This window comes from Molothrus aeneus, chromosome 10 (genome assembly GCF_037042795.1).
Source record: "Molothrus aeneus isolate 106 chromosome 10, BPBGC_Maene_1.0, whole genome shotgun sequence".
In the NCBI taxonomy this organism is placed as follows: Eukaryota; Metazoa; Chordata; class Aves; order Passeriformes; family Icteridae; genus Molothrus; species Molothrus aeneus.
Window position 1 is genome coordinate 4,569,619 of NC_089655.1, and position 15,232 is coordinate 4,584,850.

General features: G+C 48.8%; 2 protein-coding genes across 4 annotated transcripts; one reads left to right on the forward strand and one right to left on the reverse strand.

Annotated features, from left to right (window-relative positions):
• Positions 1-688: 688 nt before the first annotated feature.
• DTYMK (deoxythymidylate kinase) lies at positions 689-6,364 on the reverse strand. Its single transcript, XM_066556977.1, has 5 exons — positions 6,229-6,364; positions 5,366-5,474; positions 4,176-4,266; positions 1,742-1,939; positions 689-1,229 (listed from the first exon to the last, which is right to left on the reverse strand). Exons 1-5 carry the CDS (start codon positions 6,356-6,358, stop codon positions 1,119-1,121), a joined length of 639 nt encoding a protein of 212 aa, XP_066413074.1. The 5' UTR covers positions 6,359-6,364; the 3' UTR covers positions 689-1,118.
• Positions 6,365-6,489: 125 nt separating this feature from the next.
• Positions 6,490-15,166, forward strand: ING5 (inhibitor of growth family member 5). 3 transcript variants are annotated; one of them, XM_066556869.1, is made up of 8 exons: positions 6,490-6,584; positions 7,437-7,508; positions 8,157-8,323; positions 9,627-9,738; positions 10,454-10,547; positions 11,755-11,890; positions 12,071-12,132; positions 12,676-15,166. In XM_066556869.1, the coding sequence occupies exons 1-8, from the start codon at positions 6,548-6,550 to the stop codon at positions 12,716-12,718; spliced, it is 723 nt and encodes a 240-aa protein (XP_066412966.1). In that variant the 5' UTR covers positions 6,490-6,547; the 3' UTR covers positions 12,719-15,166. The 3 variants fall into 3 exon arrangements, with proteins under 3 accessions (XP_066412966.1, XP_066412968.1, XP_066412967.1); XM_066556871.1 differs by lacking the exon at positions 6,490-6,584 and adding an exon at positions 6,819-6,837; XM_066556870.1 differs by lacking the exon at positions 6,490-6,584 and adding an exon at positions 6,870-7,270.
• The last annotated feature ends 66 nt before the right edge of the window (positions 15,167-15,232 follow it).

Sequence of the window (15,232 nt, forward strand, 5' to 3'; positions counted from 1 at the left end):
GCTTTTCAGTGTGTTGCCTTGTCCCAGTGTTACTGTCAGGGCCTGATGCAGCATTGCAGGGGCTCACCTCCTTCACCAGGAGTGTCTGGCTGCCAAGTGCTGGGCAGCTGTGGAAGGAAACTGTTGCCATTCTAGCTGATGCTTGTATTAGCAATGTTGTTTTAAATATTTAGCTTCCTCTCCCTGCTCCTGAATCAGTTCAATCTGCCTTTCTCTGAGTTAGAGAGGATTTAGTCTGTGGAGATCAGAGCAGTCCACCCTGCTGGAAGGTGACTCAAACATTCAGCAGAGAGACCTGAACTCCCCTGGCCATGCCCATCTCTCAGTGTTCCTTGGAAATGATAAATATTCCAGTTTGTTCTGGTGATTTAGGTGATTCACAGCTGGTCTGCTTTCAAACTGCACTGAGGTGTGTGCAGGAGCCACCAGTGACTGCTCCTCTCATCTTGGGCAGTCTAAAATAATTTATGTGCCTCTTGTCCTCCAGCCTGGCCTTGCTATGAGCTCATCCATCTATTTCAAGTTCTTACCTGTTCACAGCTGGGGAGAAGGCTTGAATTCACCTCTCCCCTTTTTTTCCACAGCTCTAGCAAACAGTTTTCCTTGGATTTCATGCCTGAACTGCAGCACTTTCACCTCCCATATATCCTTCTAGAAGATAAATGATCATACTGAAACAAAAGCCCTGTGCCAAATGCTTAAAAGAGTAATTTATTAGCAAATCCTCTACAAACTGGTTTGAACATGGGGGGATGCATTTTCTAGAGAGGATGAATGATCAGAAACGTGGCAGTTCCCTAAAAATGGGAACTGTCTGTGTCCAGGGGTGGCCTGGGCTCCATACCCACATCTGCACTCCAGGACTGGAGCTGGAACAGGAGCTTGGGAGAGGGAGGTTTTGACAAGGAATTTGATACACCCTCATGGCATGCTCATTTAAAAAATGCAGAAGGGACTCTGCAGGCTGGAAGGGAGGAGCAGAAAATAAAAAGGACATCAGCAGCATGTTGGACCCAAAAGAATACACAGGACCTAAGCTGCTGGGATGTCACAGTCATCCAAGTGCAGAAGATACAAAAAGTGACCTTTCCTTTATTCTTTTAGACCTGTATGAAGTTTCATTTCCAGAGTTCTCCCAAAGGTTTATTCTGAACCTCCTGCATAGTTTCCTTTGCAATGGACTTGATTTCTCTGTGCAAGTCTTCAATGCTCTTTGAAGCATCCACCGTCTGTTTCCAAGACAACAAAAACACAGGACAGATAACAGAGAACACAGAAATGAGAAAAACCTTGCTGTTAACATCTGCTTACCCCCCATTACTCAATATGTTATTCTTCCTGAGTAGTGAAATGAGCTAATTACACCTCCTCTCTGCAGTTTCTGGAGTGCATTTAGGAGAAATCAAAATAGGTAGGAATAGACATTTAAGAAGTAGATGTGAGGGTGGGTGAAGGTAAACAGAAGGAGCTGCTGCTGGATGTTGTTTGCTGGCAGTGTCTGGAGTGTGTGACAGAGGCAGGTAAGCTGGGGATTCATCCCAGGTGCACCAAGAGTTGACCAGGGTCTCCTGGAACAGGGAAGTGCCCTCTCTGCCACATCTCACAATGCTCTTGGCTGGTCCCCAACATGTCCTGCTGAGCAAAGTGGGAAGGGGCAGCACAGGGATGTGACAGGCAAAATCTGGGAGCTGTCACTAGAGACCCTCAGTCCATGACAAGCCCATTAGAGTAAATTCCTCACCTTCCAGTTGAGGGTCTTGTCCTCCATGAGGGAATAGAAGCACTGAAGAACTTTCTTTTGGAAGGAGCTGGTCTCATAACGTTCCTGTCCAAAGTTGCCTCGTTCTGCTGCTGCTTCTGGGTTTAACTGGAGGAACAGGATCAGGTCTGGCTTTGGGAGCCCAACATCAGGCTGTTTGCACCAGTCCAGGCCAAAGTTCTGCCCCAAGCAAGGACAAGAGAGTGTGAGGTGAGACACAGAGATAGGAAAGCAGCAGACTGGCTGGAGAGTGAGGTGGGGAAGGAACTGCCAAGGATGGCAGGAATTGCAACCCAAAACTCAGCACAGGCCATGAAGTGCACAGGTGATAGCCCAGCTGGCCATGTGGGAATTCAGCTCATCTGGGGGTGAGCAGGTTTTGTCAGGTGTTCAGCACCTCCTGTGCTTATTCAAGTTGGAGAGAGTGGAAGCTTTTTGTGCCTCTGCTGCAGATCCCATCTGAGCTCTACCAAGGCACGTTCTGGGCCTCCACACAGCCAGTGCCACTCCAGAACTTGCTCAGTCCAGAAGAAAGCTGCTCCCAAACACAAAGACCACACAGCTGCAATGCAGATCTCTCTGAGCCCCTGGAGGTTCCTTCCCAATACTCACCTCCCCAGGAATTTCAGCCCAGACACAGGAGATGCAGTTTTCCAGCTTTTGGATTTTGCTGACAGGTCTGAAGAGTTTCACCAGGGAATCCATGAATGAATACCTGATGTTGGTGAGACTACAGAGTCCACTTACTGCTCATCCACATCTTAAATCCCTCTAGGAGGAGCTGGCACATCTGCCCCTCCAGTTTCTCCCCAGATGTTCTGTATCCTGGTAATCTGGGTATTTTTGGGATGTATGTGCAGTGGGTTTTTCAATCCCATGAGGGGGTAAGAGAAGCTGAAAGTGCCACAACATCTTGGGTGTGAGATCTGGCAGCCAGCAGACTTTTGTGTTAGGTATGGCCATCAACATCTCCCCTTCTCCTGGAAATGCTTCTTGAGTGAAAAACATGCCAAACTCCAGTCTTATAAGAAGCAGAGGAGGCCCATTCCAGCAGCAAAGGATGCCATCCCTGCTTCCCAAGGGTGGCATCCACATGGCTGAGCCCTGCAGCTCACCAGCTACATTCAAAGAAATGCAAACACTTTAAGACACCTTTTTTTCCCCCACCAGAAAGCAGCAGAGCATTCCTTGCTGTGCCCATGTGGATTTGGGATCACTATTTTGGGGTGATCAGCTCATGTTACACATCCTGGCTCTTAATTTGGGGCTTTTGCAGACACCTAATTAGCACCTAAATGCTTCAATGCATCTGTCTCAAGCTACACAATATCCAGGCAAGCAGGAGGGGGGGAGAAGATGCAGGTGAGGGTGCAGGGCTTGGGGAGCCCAGGATCTCCACAGTCCCTCCAGGAAGCAAGAAAGGCTTGGGCAGGAATGAATGCAGGTCACAGCTGGTGCTGCAGGCATGGCTGGAGCTTCTGTGACCACTCCTAGAGGATTGGTGGCTGCTCAGCAGGAACAGGACACTTCTGAGGGAGTGGGACAAGTGTCTGTGCAGAATGGCTCCAAGAGAGGCTGACAGAGCTGACTTGTTCTGAAAGCCAAAAGGCACAAGTGGGAATTCCCAAGATATTGAGAAGAAATTCTTCCCTCTGAGGGTGCTGAACTGGTTCAGTCTCAGCTGCCCAATGTTTTAATCCAGTGCAGCACAGGAGTTGGAAATATGGCACCAATGATTTAAAAAAACCCCAAACTGTGGGATCTGATCTAATATTACAAGGGCAGGGTTAGATGGGATATTGAGAAGAAATTCTTCCCTGTGAGTGTGCTGAGGCCCTGGCACAGGGTGCCCAGAGCAGCTGTGGCTGCCCCTTGATCCCTGGAAGTGTCCAAGGCCAGGTTGGACAGGGCTTGAAGCAACCTGGGACAGTGGAAGGTGTCCCTGCCCTGGCAAGGACAAGTGGGAAATTCAGGCTAAATGAGGAAAACCACTTTTCCTCTGAAGGTGAGCAGAGAAGAACCCAGAAAGGAATGGATCTACATCCCTGAAGATACTCAGACCTTGGCTGGATGTAGGCCCAAGCAGCCTGCTTATGTCAGCCCTGCTGGAGGCTGAATTCCACAGGTCCCTTCTAATGTATGTGGTTCTGTTCCACAAATTGATGGGCCAGCAGCCTGAGCAAGTACAGAGAGTCTACAGGTCAGCTTCCAGTCCAGCAGTCTGTCCAGACTTACAAAAAGTCACCAAATAAGTTTTTCTGCTTGTTGTGGGGAAGGGTGGGCCCATGTTAAAATCTGAGCTGACCCTTCCACCCCTCACCTCCCAGAGGAACGGCCCCTGGGCCATCCACACCAACAGCCTGGGGCTGCTTCCCCAAGCAAGAGAGGGGCAGGGGCTGCTGCAGGTCTCACTCACCCCTTTGGCACTCGTGAAGGCCACTCCAGAGAAGGCATATCTGTCAACCACCACCGTGATCCCCTGCTGCAGCTTCTCCTTCATCATCGGTCTGGAACCATGGGGGAGATAAAATAACAAAGCTGCACTCCTTTATGGTGACAGGAATGGAAGGAGTTCATTTAAAACTCCAAATATATCATCATTAAGGGAGGTCAGCTGTGATGCAGGTGGTAGGTGAAGAGATGTTTGTATTCCCCACCAGGCACTGACCAAATACCCCCTCATGACACCCAAACTCAGGGTGCCAGCACTGGGCACTGCTTTAGGCAGCTCCAGGGATTCCAGGCAAGATCAAAGATGAACTATATTGACATGGACAGATAGTCCTCTTGCCTTTTTAGGTGGTACAGCAGATTTTGTGACATGCTCTGCCACCTTTATTCATGACACTTCTTCTTAGAGCTCACTTCTGTGCCTTCTGCTTAACTGGCACTGCCACTACAGCAGAGCCAGCAAAGCTTTTCTGTAAAATGAGAACATTTTGGAATCTGTATTTCCAGGTAGAAACAACAGCCAAGAGTGATTTCCCCACGTCCACACACAGGCTCTGTGACTAAAGCAAGGACAGCCAACTCCTTAAGCATTGTCACTCACAGGGACTGCCTGGCAAAGCAAGGTTATCTTCAGGAAAGAAAATAAATTCACAGTCTGAACTGGTTCAGTCTCAGCTGCCCAATGTTTTAATCCAGCACAGCACAGGAGTTGGAATATGGCATCAATGATTCCAAAAAAAATCCCAAACTGTGGGATCTGATCTAAGATTACAAGGGCAGGGTTAGATGGGATATTAGGAAGAAATTTTTCACTGTGAGGGTGGGGAGGCCCTGGCACAGGGTGGCCAGAGCAGCTGTGGCTGCCCCTGGATGCCTGGAAGTGTCCAAGGCCAGGCTGGACAGGGCTTTGGAGCAACCTGGGCTAGTGGAAAGTGTCCCTGTCCATGCCAGGGGTGGCACTGGCTGGGCTTTAAGGTCTCTCCCAACCCAAACCATCCTGTGATTAAATCTGAGTCCTTAAGACCCCATTTCCAGCCTGTTCCCCTGTCTGACTAGGATGACATTCTTGTACTTCCTGTGCCCACTGCAAGCTCAAAGCCTGTGGGACCCCACCCCAGCCATTTTTCTCTCCCAAGTGAGCAAACATCACGTTACACGTGCTCCCAGCGGTTGGCAGAGAAGAGCAGGTGGATGGTGTGGTCCTCCAGGTTCTTCTCCCTGCCCAGGTAGGAGCTGATCAGCTGCCCAATCTCTGTCGTTCTGTCTGCAGGAAACACAGAACACGCAAAGGCTGCCCCAAACTGCTCTTCCCAGAGGGGTGTCCGTCTGTCCAGGGGAGTCTGTCTGTCACAGGTGGGAGGTTGGTCTGAGCAGGGCAGGGTCAGTCTGTCAGTCATGGATGGGCTGAGGTCAGTCTGTCTGTCCATCAGAGGTGGCAGGAGGTCTGTCCAGGGTGAGGGGGATGTTTATTTGCCACAGTGGGAGAAGGCCGGTCCATAAGGGGCTGGATCTACCTGCCTGTGACAGGCTGGGGGAGAGGAGCTCGGTCCATCCGGGATGAGAGTCTGTCCGTCTGTCTGTCCGGGACGGGAGGGGTCTATCCACCCGGGGCTCTGTCTGTCTGTCCGGGACGGGAGGGGTCTATCCACCCGGGGCTCTGTCTGTCTGTCCGGGACGGGAGGGCTCTATCCACCCGGAGGTCTGTCTGTCTGTCCGGGACGGGAGCAGTCTATCCGCCCGGGGGTCTGTCTATCTGTCTGGGACGGGAGCAGTCTATCCGCCCGGGGCTCTGTCTGTCTGTCCGGGACGGGAGGGGTCTATCCACCCGGGGCTCTGTCTGTCTGTCCGGGACGGGAGGGGTCTATCCACCCGGGGCTCTGTCTGTCTGTCCAGGGTGGGAGGGCTCTATCGCTCAGGGCTGGGGCGGTCCCTCCGTTCAAATGCGGGCCCGCGCAGAGTTCGGGCGCGCCGGAAGCTCCTCCGGCCGGCCCCCGCTCCTTCCCTCCCCAGCACCGTACCCGGGAAGCGGAGGAGGTCGGCGGGGTGCCCGGCCTCCCGGAGGGCCTCCACGAGCCGCCGGCCCTGCGTGCTCTTCCCAGCCCGATCCACGCCCTCCAGCGCGATCAGCGCCCCGCGCCGTGCCGCCATCGCCGCCCGCCGGCCCCGCCCCTTCCGCCGCGCCCGCCAATCGCCGGCGGCCCCGCCCCTCATGAATATGCAGCGCCGCCGGCGGCGGCGGCGGCCAATGGGAGGCGGGCGGCCGTGAATACGGGATGAGGCCGCGGGCCTTGTCATGCGGGCCCGGCGGGCGGCGGGGAGCGGCGCGCGGGCCGCAAGATGGCGACTGCCATGTACCTGGAGCACTACCTGGACAGTGAGCGCGGGGCGGGGGCGGCGGAGGGGCCGGGACGGGGAACGGGGCGGGGGCGGCGGGATCGGGGCGGGGGCGGCGGCGGCGGCAGCGCGGAAATTAAAACTGCGCCATGGACAGCGCGGGGGAGTGGGGGGCGGGGGGGGGCGCGGCGGGGCGCGGCACGGTGATTGCGTCATCAGCCGGCGCCGAGCTACGTCGGCGGTGTGCGCTGGGGAGTGGGAGTGAAGCCATGGCGGCTGTGGGGGTCAGCGGGGTGGGGGTTTTGCTCATGTCCCTTCTCTCTGCTCTGGATCCTCTTCCTGTCCCCTCCTTCTCAGGGTCGCACTCTTGTCCCGTCTCTCTGCTCTGGATCCCACTCCTGTTCCCTCCCTCCGCTCGGGGCCTGCTCCTGTCCTTTCTCTATGCCTTGGGTCCTGCTCCCGTCTCCTCCCTCTGCTTGGGGTCCCGCTTGTTCTCCTCTCTCTGCCTTCGGTCCCGCTCCCGTCCCCTCCCTCCGCTCGGGATCTCGCTCCCGTCCCCTCTCTCTGCTCTGAATCCCGCTCCTGTCCCCTCTCTCTGTCCTCTCCCGCTGCTCGGGGCCCCGCTGCTCCCGTCCCTTTCCTCTGCTCACCGCCCCGCTGCCCCCTCGGCTGGGCCGTGGTTCTGGGTGGTTCCAAAACCCAGGCAGGTGCTCAAGGTCTGCTGAGGTGAGCGGGCGGCTCACGGTGCGTGACTCGCAGGCTGGGTTTGGTTTGGTTGGGTTGAGTTGGGTTGGTTTGATTTAGAACTCATCTCGTTCCAGCCCCTGCCGTAGGCAGGGACACATTCTGTTGATAAGGTTGCTCAGAGCATTTAGCAGCATTTTTATTGTAGGTATTGAGAATCTGCCGTGCGAGCTGCAGAGGAACTTCCAGCTGATGCGGGAGCTGGATCAGAGGACGGAAGGTACGTGCAGGTGTTCCGGCAAGCAGAGCCGGGAGAGCCCCCTGGAGGCCGGGCTTTAGAGGCCGTGGCTGTTCCTTCTCTCAGGCTGAGTGCTCTGCAGTGTTTGCCTCTTTCCTGTGAGGATGCAGCTCACATGGCAGGGCTTGATTTTGTTTCCAGTTTAAATTCGTAGCTCTGTGATCACTCTATTCAGTGGCCTTCCTTCCACATGTTCCCATATCTAACAAGTTCTAGATTCCTCTGTGCCTTGCAGGATGATTTTTCTTGCTTTTTGAAGTTTTTGTTGGTGTCTGGCTGCACATTAATTATTTTAATTTTGAGCCATCAGAGCAGTAAGTGACAGCCCAACAAGTAAAATGTTCTGTATGTGGGAAGAGAGGCTGAAACTTGTGAACCCATGGGTTCAGGTCATGATCTTAACTGTGAATTAACTGTAAATTAACTTCTGAATTAGCTGTAGAACACTTGAGAAAGCAGAATCACATCACAAGTGACAAACGGTGAACACCTTTAACTTAACAGGTTTTGTTTTTAAAAAAGAAAATGCATTAAGGAATTGAGGGGAGTATCACAGCTGCCAGGAAGGGTCTCCTAAATGGAAATAGAAAACCAAAAAAAAAAAAAAAAGATTTTTTTTCTTTTCTCCAGACAAGAAAGCAGAGATTGACAGCCTGGCAGCAGCATACATTGAGTCTGTGAAGAACATGGTACCTGAGGAGAGGGTGGAGCACCTGAGGAAGATCCAGAGTGCCTACAGCAAGTGCAAGGAGTACAGTGATGACAAAGTGCAGCTGGCCATGCAGACCTATGAGATGGTGAGCCATGGAAAAATGGGCATCCTCTGGAATGCTACACATGGAGATGCTTTCACAGTGTCAGCTTCCCTTCACTTTTTCTTCTTTTTGACTTCAATTTCTTACCAAAAGAAATTTAGTCCTCAAGTTTGTTTCTCTCTGTTGCCATCCCCAAAAAGCTTTCTCCTTTGGCATCAGGTTTCTCTTCTGCTGAAGAATTAGTGAGTTTACCCCCCTTGGAGGTGGCTTTATCAGCAGTACTCGTCTGCTGTGTGATGATGCCAGCAAATTTACCCCACTCCCTCCTCCCCAGCAGCTCTCTGTCACTGATAATTTATTTGGGGCACACTTAGTTGAAAGCAAATTGGTTGGTTTTTTTTTAAGCCAGTTGCTGTGCTGTGTTGTGGAGGAACAGCAGGAATTCTGCTCAGTTGCCTTGGTTTATTGGACCTCAAAATTTCCTCTATGGACCTTGGGAGAAAATCCCATTTCTTAAGATGCAGCTTTCCACTTTTTTTTTTCCCTTCTATCCCTTGAATATTTCTTATCTCCACTTGTTTTACCCCCTGGATGAAAGTTGAGTGAGGGGAATCCTTTTGACTGTAATAAATGTTTGTTGTCCAGCTTGCAGAGATGCTTTGAGTTTTGCTACAGCTGCAGTAGGTGTTTGGCTGCCATCAAACACTGCAAAAAAGGAAATGATGTCCCAGGATATCAATGCCCTGATAATTAGTGCACTCATTTAATGACAAACTATTGTAGCAGCACAGTTTGGGGGGGTGGCTTGAAATCCCTGTTCTGAAAGTCACTTTATTGCAGCCAGGGTAGTTCCAGGTATTTAATTAGTGTGTGTTGAGTTGATACTGAGGATAGCCAGACTCTGTCTGTATTTGTTGTTAAAGTTTGATTCACATGACAGTGGAGTACCCTGGGAAAAACCCAAACTGCTCGGCTTGACACATTTCAAGGACTGCCTTTCAATTTTGAACATCGCAGGGACAAAACCATTTATTTTTTAGTCTCTCTCACATTGTTTTGTTCTGAAAATCATTACTCTGAGTTGCTTTGAGTGTCTGTTGCCTCCCTTCTTCCTTTCTGCCTGCTTGTGGAGGGGTTGGATCCTTGTGCTTTTCCTCCTCGTTCCCTCTGCGTGTGCCATTTCCCTTTCCCCACCCCATACCCCTTTCCTGCCTCACTCTGCACCACCACACTGCTCCTGCTGATAACAGCCAAGTTTGAGCCCTTCCTGTTTTTGTCTGGGGCTCTTTTTTTCTTTTTTTGGGTGTTTCTTTGCAGTTCAGTTTGTGGTTTCCTCTCGGGGCAGGTGGATAAGCACATCCGCCGGCTGGATGCGGACCTGGCGCGCTTTGAAGCTGATCTCAAAGATAAACTGGAAGGCAGCGACTTTGAAACCCCTGCATCCAGGAGCCTGAAAAGTGGGTGAATTTTACACAGTTGGCAGCCTTTTCCAGCACTTAGAGTATCAAAGAAGGAAGGCTGAGATGTAAAATAGGCTGTTATTTCTGGAGGAAGGAAAGAAATGTGTCATTCTGTTTGTTTTTAATGCTCTTACAGTGGGCAAGAGATGAAGAGAAATGTGGTGCTGGGATCAAATTTACTGTCACTGTTTCATCCTGAGCTTGTTACTGGTTCTAAGGAGGGTGCTGTGCCAAAACTGCACTGCTGTAACAGTCTTAGTTTTGGGAGAAATTAGGAATTAAAAGAAGATTTAAAATTAAAAGCAGCAGTGCAGCACAGCTTTATGCCTTTGAACAATGAAATAAGGGGTAGGAGCAAGGAGGTGGGGATAAAAGTTATGTTAGTTATTGAGTAATCTATTAAATGTGCTTTAAAATACACTGAGATGAAAAAAAAAATACTTCATGTCTAATCAAGTGTGATGCTGTTTATGACACACTGCAGTGCTTTGTTGCCAAAACTACAAACACAAGAGCTTGGTGCTCAGTTGTTATTAATTTGGTGTACTTGTGGATTACAAATGCATTTCAGTTGGCATATTCAGTTACGTACATAATAAGGATTACTCAGTTGCATATGAAATAGGGATTTGAAGCCAGTAACTGCATCAAAAGAACAGCTGGGGATGTTTCTGCCACTCAGATAGGCTGAAGTTTTGTTTTTCCTTTCTAGAGGGACGAAGTCAGAAAGACAAAAGAAGCTCTCGTGGTCGAGGCAGGAGAACATCTGAAGAAGATACACCAAAGAAAAAGAAGCTCAAAGGAGGGTAAGGCAGAGCCAGGCACAACTCCAGGGCCTTGGTGGTGACACTTGATGAATTTTCCACAGGCTCATGTTACCCTGTTTATGACTCATGTCCAGATGGAGAGCAGTGTTAGGAGTGCTCTGGTCTTACTCCATTTCATTAATGTCCTGCTTAGGACAGGCCAGCATTGTTAATTAACTCCTTGGTTGGCATGTGGAAGCTCAGCATGCTTGGAGCACTCTGACTGGAAGGACAAGATCCTGTTGCTGTTGGCAAGCTGGGAGAAAATAGCTTTGATTTTTGTCACAGGGCTATTTTTAACAGTTGCTTGTGGTCTTGATGGTAAAAGAAATTAACTTCGCCATCAGGACAGAAACTGATGTTGTGCTGCTGTTCTAGAAATCTTGGAGAATTTTGGGGGTTGTTTTCACAGAATTGTGTCCTAGATAGCCTTGAATAATCTGATTTGGTTTTGAGAGGCAAGGAGGAAAGCTTGTCCCCTCTCTGAGGTGGGATTTATATTAAAGGGGCTCGGTTTATTATGATATTTTTAGGTGGCAGGAAACTAAAAGTAGTTTCTATGGACTGCTACTGGCATGTCAGCACATCCCTATCAGGGTAAGAGGGTTCACTCATGCCTGACAATGAGAAAAAAATCTGTATTGAAACAGGTTGGGAAAAACCTGTTTCAATAAACCTCAAAGAGGTTATTGTACCCACAACCAGGAGTGATCTGTATGATAATTTGTTACTTTACTCATGACAGCTACAAATCCCTCTCTTAATTCATTCCAGTCATACTGTGTTTGATCCAACCTACCGTATGATTTTAATTACTGGTAATGTAATACAAACTCTAAAACAGGCTCAGTGTGGTTTAGGGAAGGTACTGTAAAACACTAATTTTCCCAAGTAGGATTTGGATCTTGGAAACACCAAATCCCAGAATGGTTTGGGTTTGGAGGGACCTTAAAGACCATCCCCTGCAGTGGGCAGGGGCACCTTCCACTAGCCTGGGTTGTTCCAAGTCTGGCCATGAACACTTCAGCAATGGGGAGGCACAGCTTTTCCAGGCAACCTGTGCCAGGGCTTCCCTACCCTCACAGAGAAGAATTTCTTCCCAGTATCCCATCTAACCCTTCCCTCTGGCAGTGGGGAGCCATGCCCTTGTACACAGTGCTGTCTGCAGTTGAGAAGTGTTTTATCCTGACTCTGTCCTTGCCCACAGGTCTGAGTTTGCTGATACCATCCTGTCAGTGCATCCCTCAGATGTCCTGGACATGCCAGTGGATCCCAACGAGCCCACCTACTGCCTGTGTCACCAGGTGTCCTATGGAGAGATGATTGGCTGTGACAACCCAGATGTAAGCACTTGAGAGATTATTGATTTTCAGGTGTTTGTTGCCTCCCAACCCTGTACAGTCCAAGGAGGGGGTCCTTGCTCAGTTAGCTCAGTCCTTGCTCACTTAGCTCATACCAAATTATGGGAATGTTTGTGAGTCACTAAGAATCTCCTCTGTGGGTTTTTCCTTTCTCTTTTGCAGTGCCCAATCGAGTGGTTCCACTTTGCATGTGTGGACCTGACCACCAAACCAAAAGGGAAATGGTGAGTGTGACAGCATTCAGCTTTGGGGTTTTTATCAGGCTGCAGTTTGCCTCAGCAAGAATTAAAACCCTGCTGTGACCCTGACAGTTTGCATCCTCTGTGATTGGGGATTAATTTGAGGGTAGAAGATACAAGATGAATCTTCTTGTTAAAAAAATCATTTCCACAGAAGTCTTAGGTACTGATGGGAGCAAAACTGCCTGATAAACAGAGCAGGTTTTGACCTGAGGCTTGTGTAAACAGGGACATGTTTCATTTGACAATGTTTGCTCCATTGTCACTAGTTGTGGCTATGCTTAAAACAGACCCAGGCACCTCTTTGTTTCACTTCTGGAGGCAAATTTTGAAGACTTGTCAGGGTTTTACTCTCTGCTTATCTTGGAAAGGGTTGTGGGCTTGTTATTTTTATCTAATGGACTGTTTTAATCAAATTACCAATTGTCAGTCAGAAACTTAATTGTGCCCAAATGTTAAAAACAGTTCTCAGGCTCTGTGCTGGTAATTTCAGGAGCTAATTACTGCCTCTTTTTTGTTTTCCTACAGGTTTTGTCCTCGTTGTGTTCAGGAAAGAAAGAAAAAGAAGTAAGCAGTAGAGGGGGATACACTGTCGAGGCAAGAAGAATTTAATATATTCCTACATTCATGTTGCAATATTACCTTTGATTATTTTTTGTTAGTCTTTCCTCCATCTTTTTCTGGTATGATATTTAATTATCCAGTGGCCAGTTGAAATTCCTGTTCTTTCCTAAGACAGTGACTTTGGGAGGGAGTCCCAAATCCCTTTGCCACGGAGATTTTATTTATGTTAGTCTTGCACAATAATACTGAGGGAGGGTGTTGCCTTTTCTGGCTGTTTCCATTTCCCTGAAGATTCTTTAAGTACATCACTGTGAAGATGAAACCTGCAGTATTCTTGGAGAGAGAAGGTCAGATTTATTCACCAAATAAGATGAAGGCCTGAATTGTTGGCTGTGATTGCCTGTGTGGCACATGGGTAAATCAGGTTTTAGGGAAAGGCTCCATGAGGATATTTTTTGTTTGTTCCCATGATGGTGTGGCTCTGCTCTTGAAGAAGGCCATCAGGAATGTTCTAACAGAACTTCTTGTCTTTTTTTAATTGGCCACATTAGCATGTTCTTGACTTCTCTAGCTGCCTTTCAGATGATGAATGTGAATCCTTGCATTAGCACAGTGTCAGTGGCTGCAGCAGAAGAGAGAGAGGAACTCAGGAGCTGGACAGCAAAAATCTGTCTTTTTCTTCCTCTGAGATACAGAAGTTGAGGGAAGAGCAAACTCTTGCTTTTATATCTGTCTCCTGCATCATGAGGCTTCCCTGCCTTCAGTGAAAGATGTAGTGGGGGAAGGTGTTCCAGGTTTCCTTCCTGCTGGTGAAAGGAGGAAAAAAAAGCCCCAAACTCAAGAACTCAAGGACTTTGCTGGCTCTGGTTCCCAGTGGGTGTTGGTGGCAGCTATGCGCAGGGCTGTGTGCTGCTTCCCATACCAGTGTGCAGGAGCTCTTGGTACAGACTGCTGGGAAGGCATCGAGAAACTCCCAGATAAACTTTTCTTCTGCTGAAAAAACAGTACAGAAGATTAAAAACACTTCTGCTCAGATTCTGGCACCTGTTTTCAAAAGAAAGGTGGCTTTTCCTGTTACACTGAGCCTCTTACTCATGTTTTGCAATGAAGGAAAGTAGAACACAGCTCCTGCCACCTCTCCTTCCCTCTGTGGGGATTTCTGCCTGCTGCTGACATAGAACAGACCTCTCAATTGTGAGGCAACTTTTCCATGAACATTGATTTGTGGCAGGAAAAAAGGATGGATTTTAGGAAGAAATCCCTGTCTTCAGGGTGCTGTCATTTCCAGTGTGGTGTTGCAGGTGTCTTTACTGCATTGCATCACAGAGAGATGAAGTTCCCACAGTTGTGTGCATGAAAAAGCACATTTGTGATACACATTTGTCATTGCTGCCTCAGAGCAGTACATGGACAACAGCAGGCAGGGAAATTAAAGCCAGAGTGCTGAATGGAAGGAGAAGGAACATCAGTCACAAAAACCTGGAGTTCAGTGAGCCCTCTTCTTCTTCCTGCCTCTTCATGAGAGCAAATTTGTGGTACCTCATGAGCCAGCCTGTAATCCAGTCCCTGATGCTGTCCCAGGGTTTGTTTTCCCCTCCCCCCCAATGGTATTGTAGGCAGCTTCTCTTCCTGATTTTCCTAAGCTTTGTTAGTACTGGCATTGCTGTGGATTAAGCATTTGATCGGAAACAACCTCAGAATTCCACTCTGGAGATCTTGCTGGAAGTGTGCCATGAGGGGAGAGCAGCTCTGGGTGAGCCAATGTGGAGCTGACTTCCCTCAGCTCTAAAATTCTGGTCAGGTAGGATAAAAAAAACACATTTCGATTAGTACTTTTGGGGCTTTGAAGAGCATTTTCTTCTTGAACCAGCAAAGCAAAAAGGAAAACAAGGTCTGGAAGGTAGAGCCCTCAAAAGGAAGGATAATTTGCTAGGAATGATGAATAGTGGGAGGTACAACATTCTGTTCTTTACAACACCTGTGATGTGTAAAGCATCTGAGATCTGAAACCAGCAATAAACTCTCCCATTGGGAACATGCCAGTTCAGGGCTTGGATGGGTTCAGGAGCATCTCCTGCCCTCTTACACCTGGTCGTAGAGAATTTTTACGACTCCTTGTAGACAGAAATACCAGCAGCCTTCATTTTTGCTTAATAAAAGATTTAAATCTTCTGACTTTTGAATGTACAGTGTTAAAATATTTCCTACAAAAGGGTGATCCCTAAAGGAATATCCCACTAAACATTACCCCCAAAAAAAAAACCCCACACAAAGAGAGGGGGCCCAGCTTTACTGCAGCTCATCCAAACTGGAGGTCCATACCGACTTTCACCCAATTCCCGGAAAAAAAAATAATTAAGGAATGTAATGTTTAAAAGAAAAAAAATGTATATCTGTATTTTTGGATCTTGGAGATGTTGAATTATATTATAAATAAAGTATTTTTGGGAATAAATGTGTGAGGGGTTTTTTTTGGCGGGAAGAAATGTGAGGGGGTGCTGTTGCAACCTCCGGCCGCCAG

Coding starts and splice junctions, on each gene's coding strand:
- DTYMK (XM_066556977.1), bottom strand. CDS start 6,358: ATGGCGGCACGGCGCGGGGCGCTGATCGCGCTGGAGGGCGTGGATCGG. Junction 5,475..6,228: donor CGACCTCCTCCGCTTCCCGG/GTACGGTGCTGG, acceptor TGTTTCCTGCAG/ACAGAACGACAGAGATTGGG. Junction 1,230..1,741: donor ACAAGACCCTCAACTGGAAG/GTGAGGAATTTA, acceptor TCTTGGAAACAG/ACGGTGGATGCTTCAAAGAG.
- ING5 (XM_066556869.1), top strand. CDS start 6,548: ATGGCGACTGCCATGTACCTGGAGCACTACCTGGACA. Junction 9,739..10,453: donor TGCATCCAGGAGCCTGAAAA/GTGGGTGAATTT, acceptor TTTCCTTTCTAG/AGGGACGAAGTCAGAAAGAC. Junction 10,548..11,754: donor AAAAAGAAGCTCAAAGGAGG/GTAAGGCAGAGC, acceptor CCTTGCCCACAG/GTCTGAGTTTGCTGATACCA.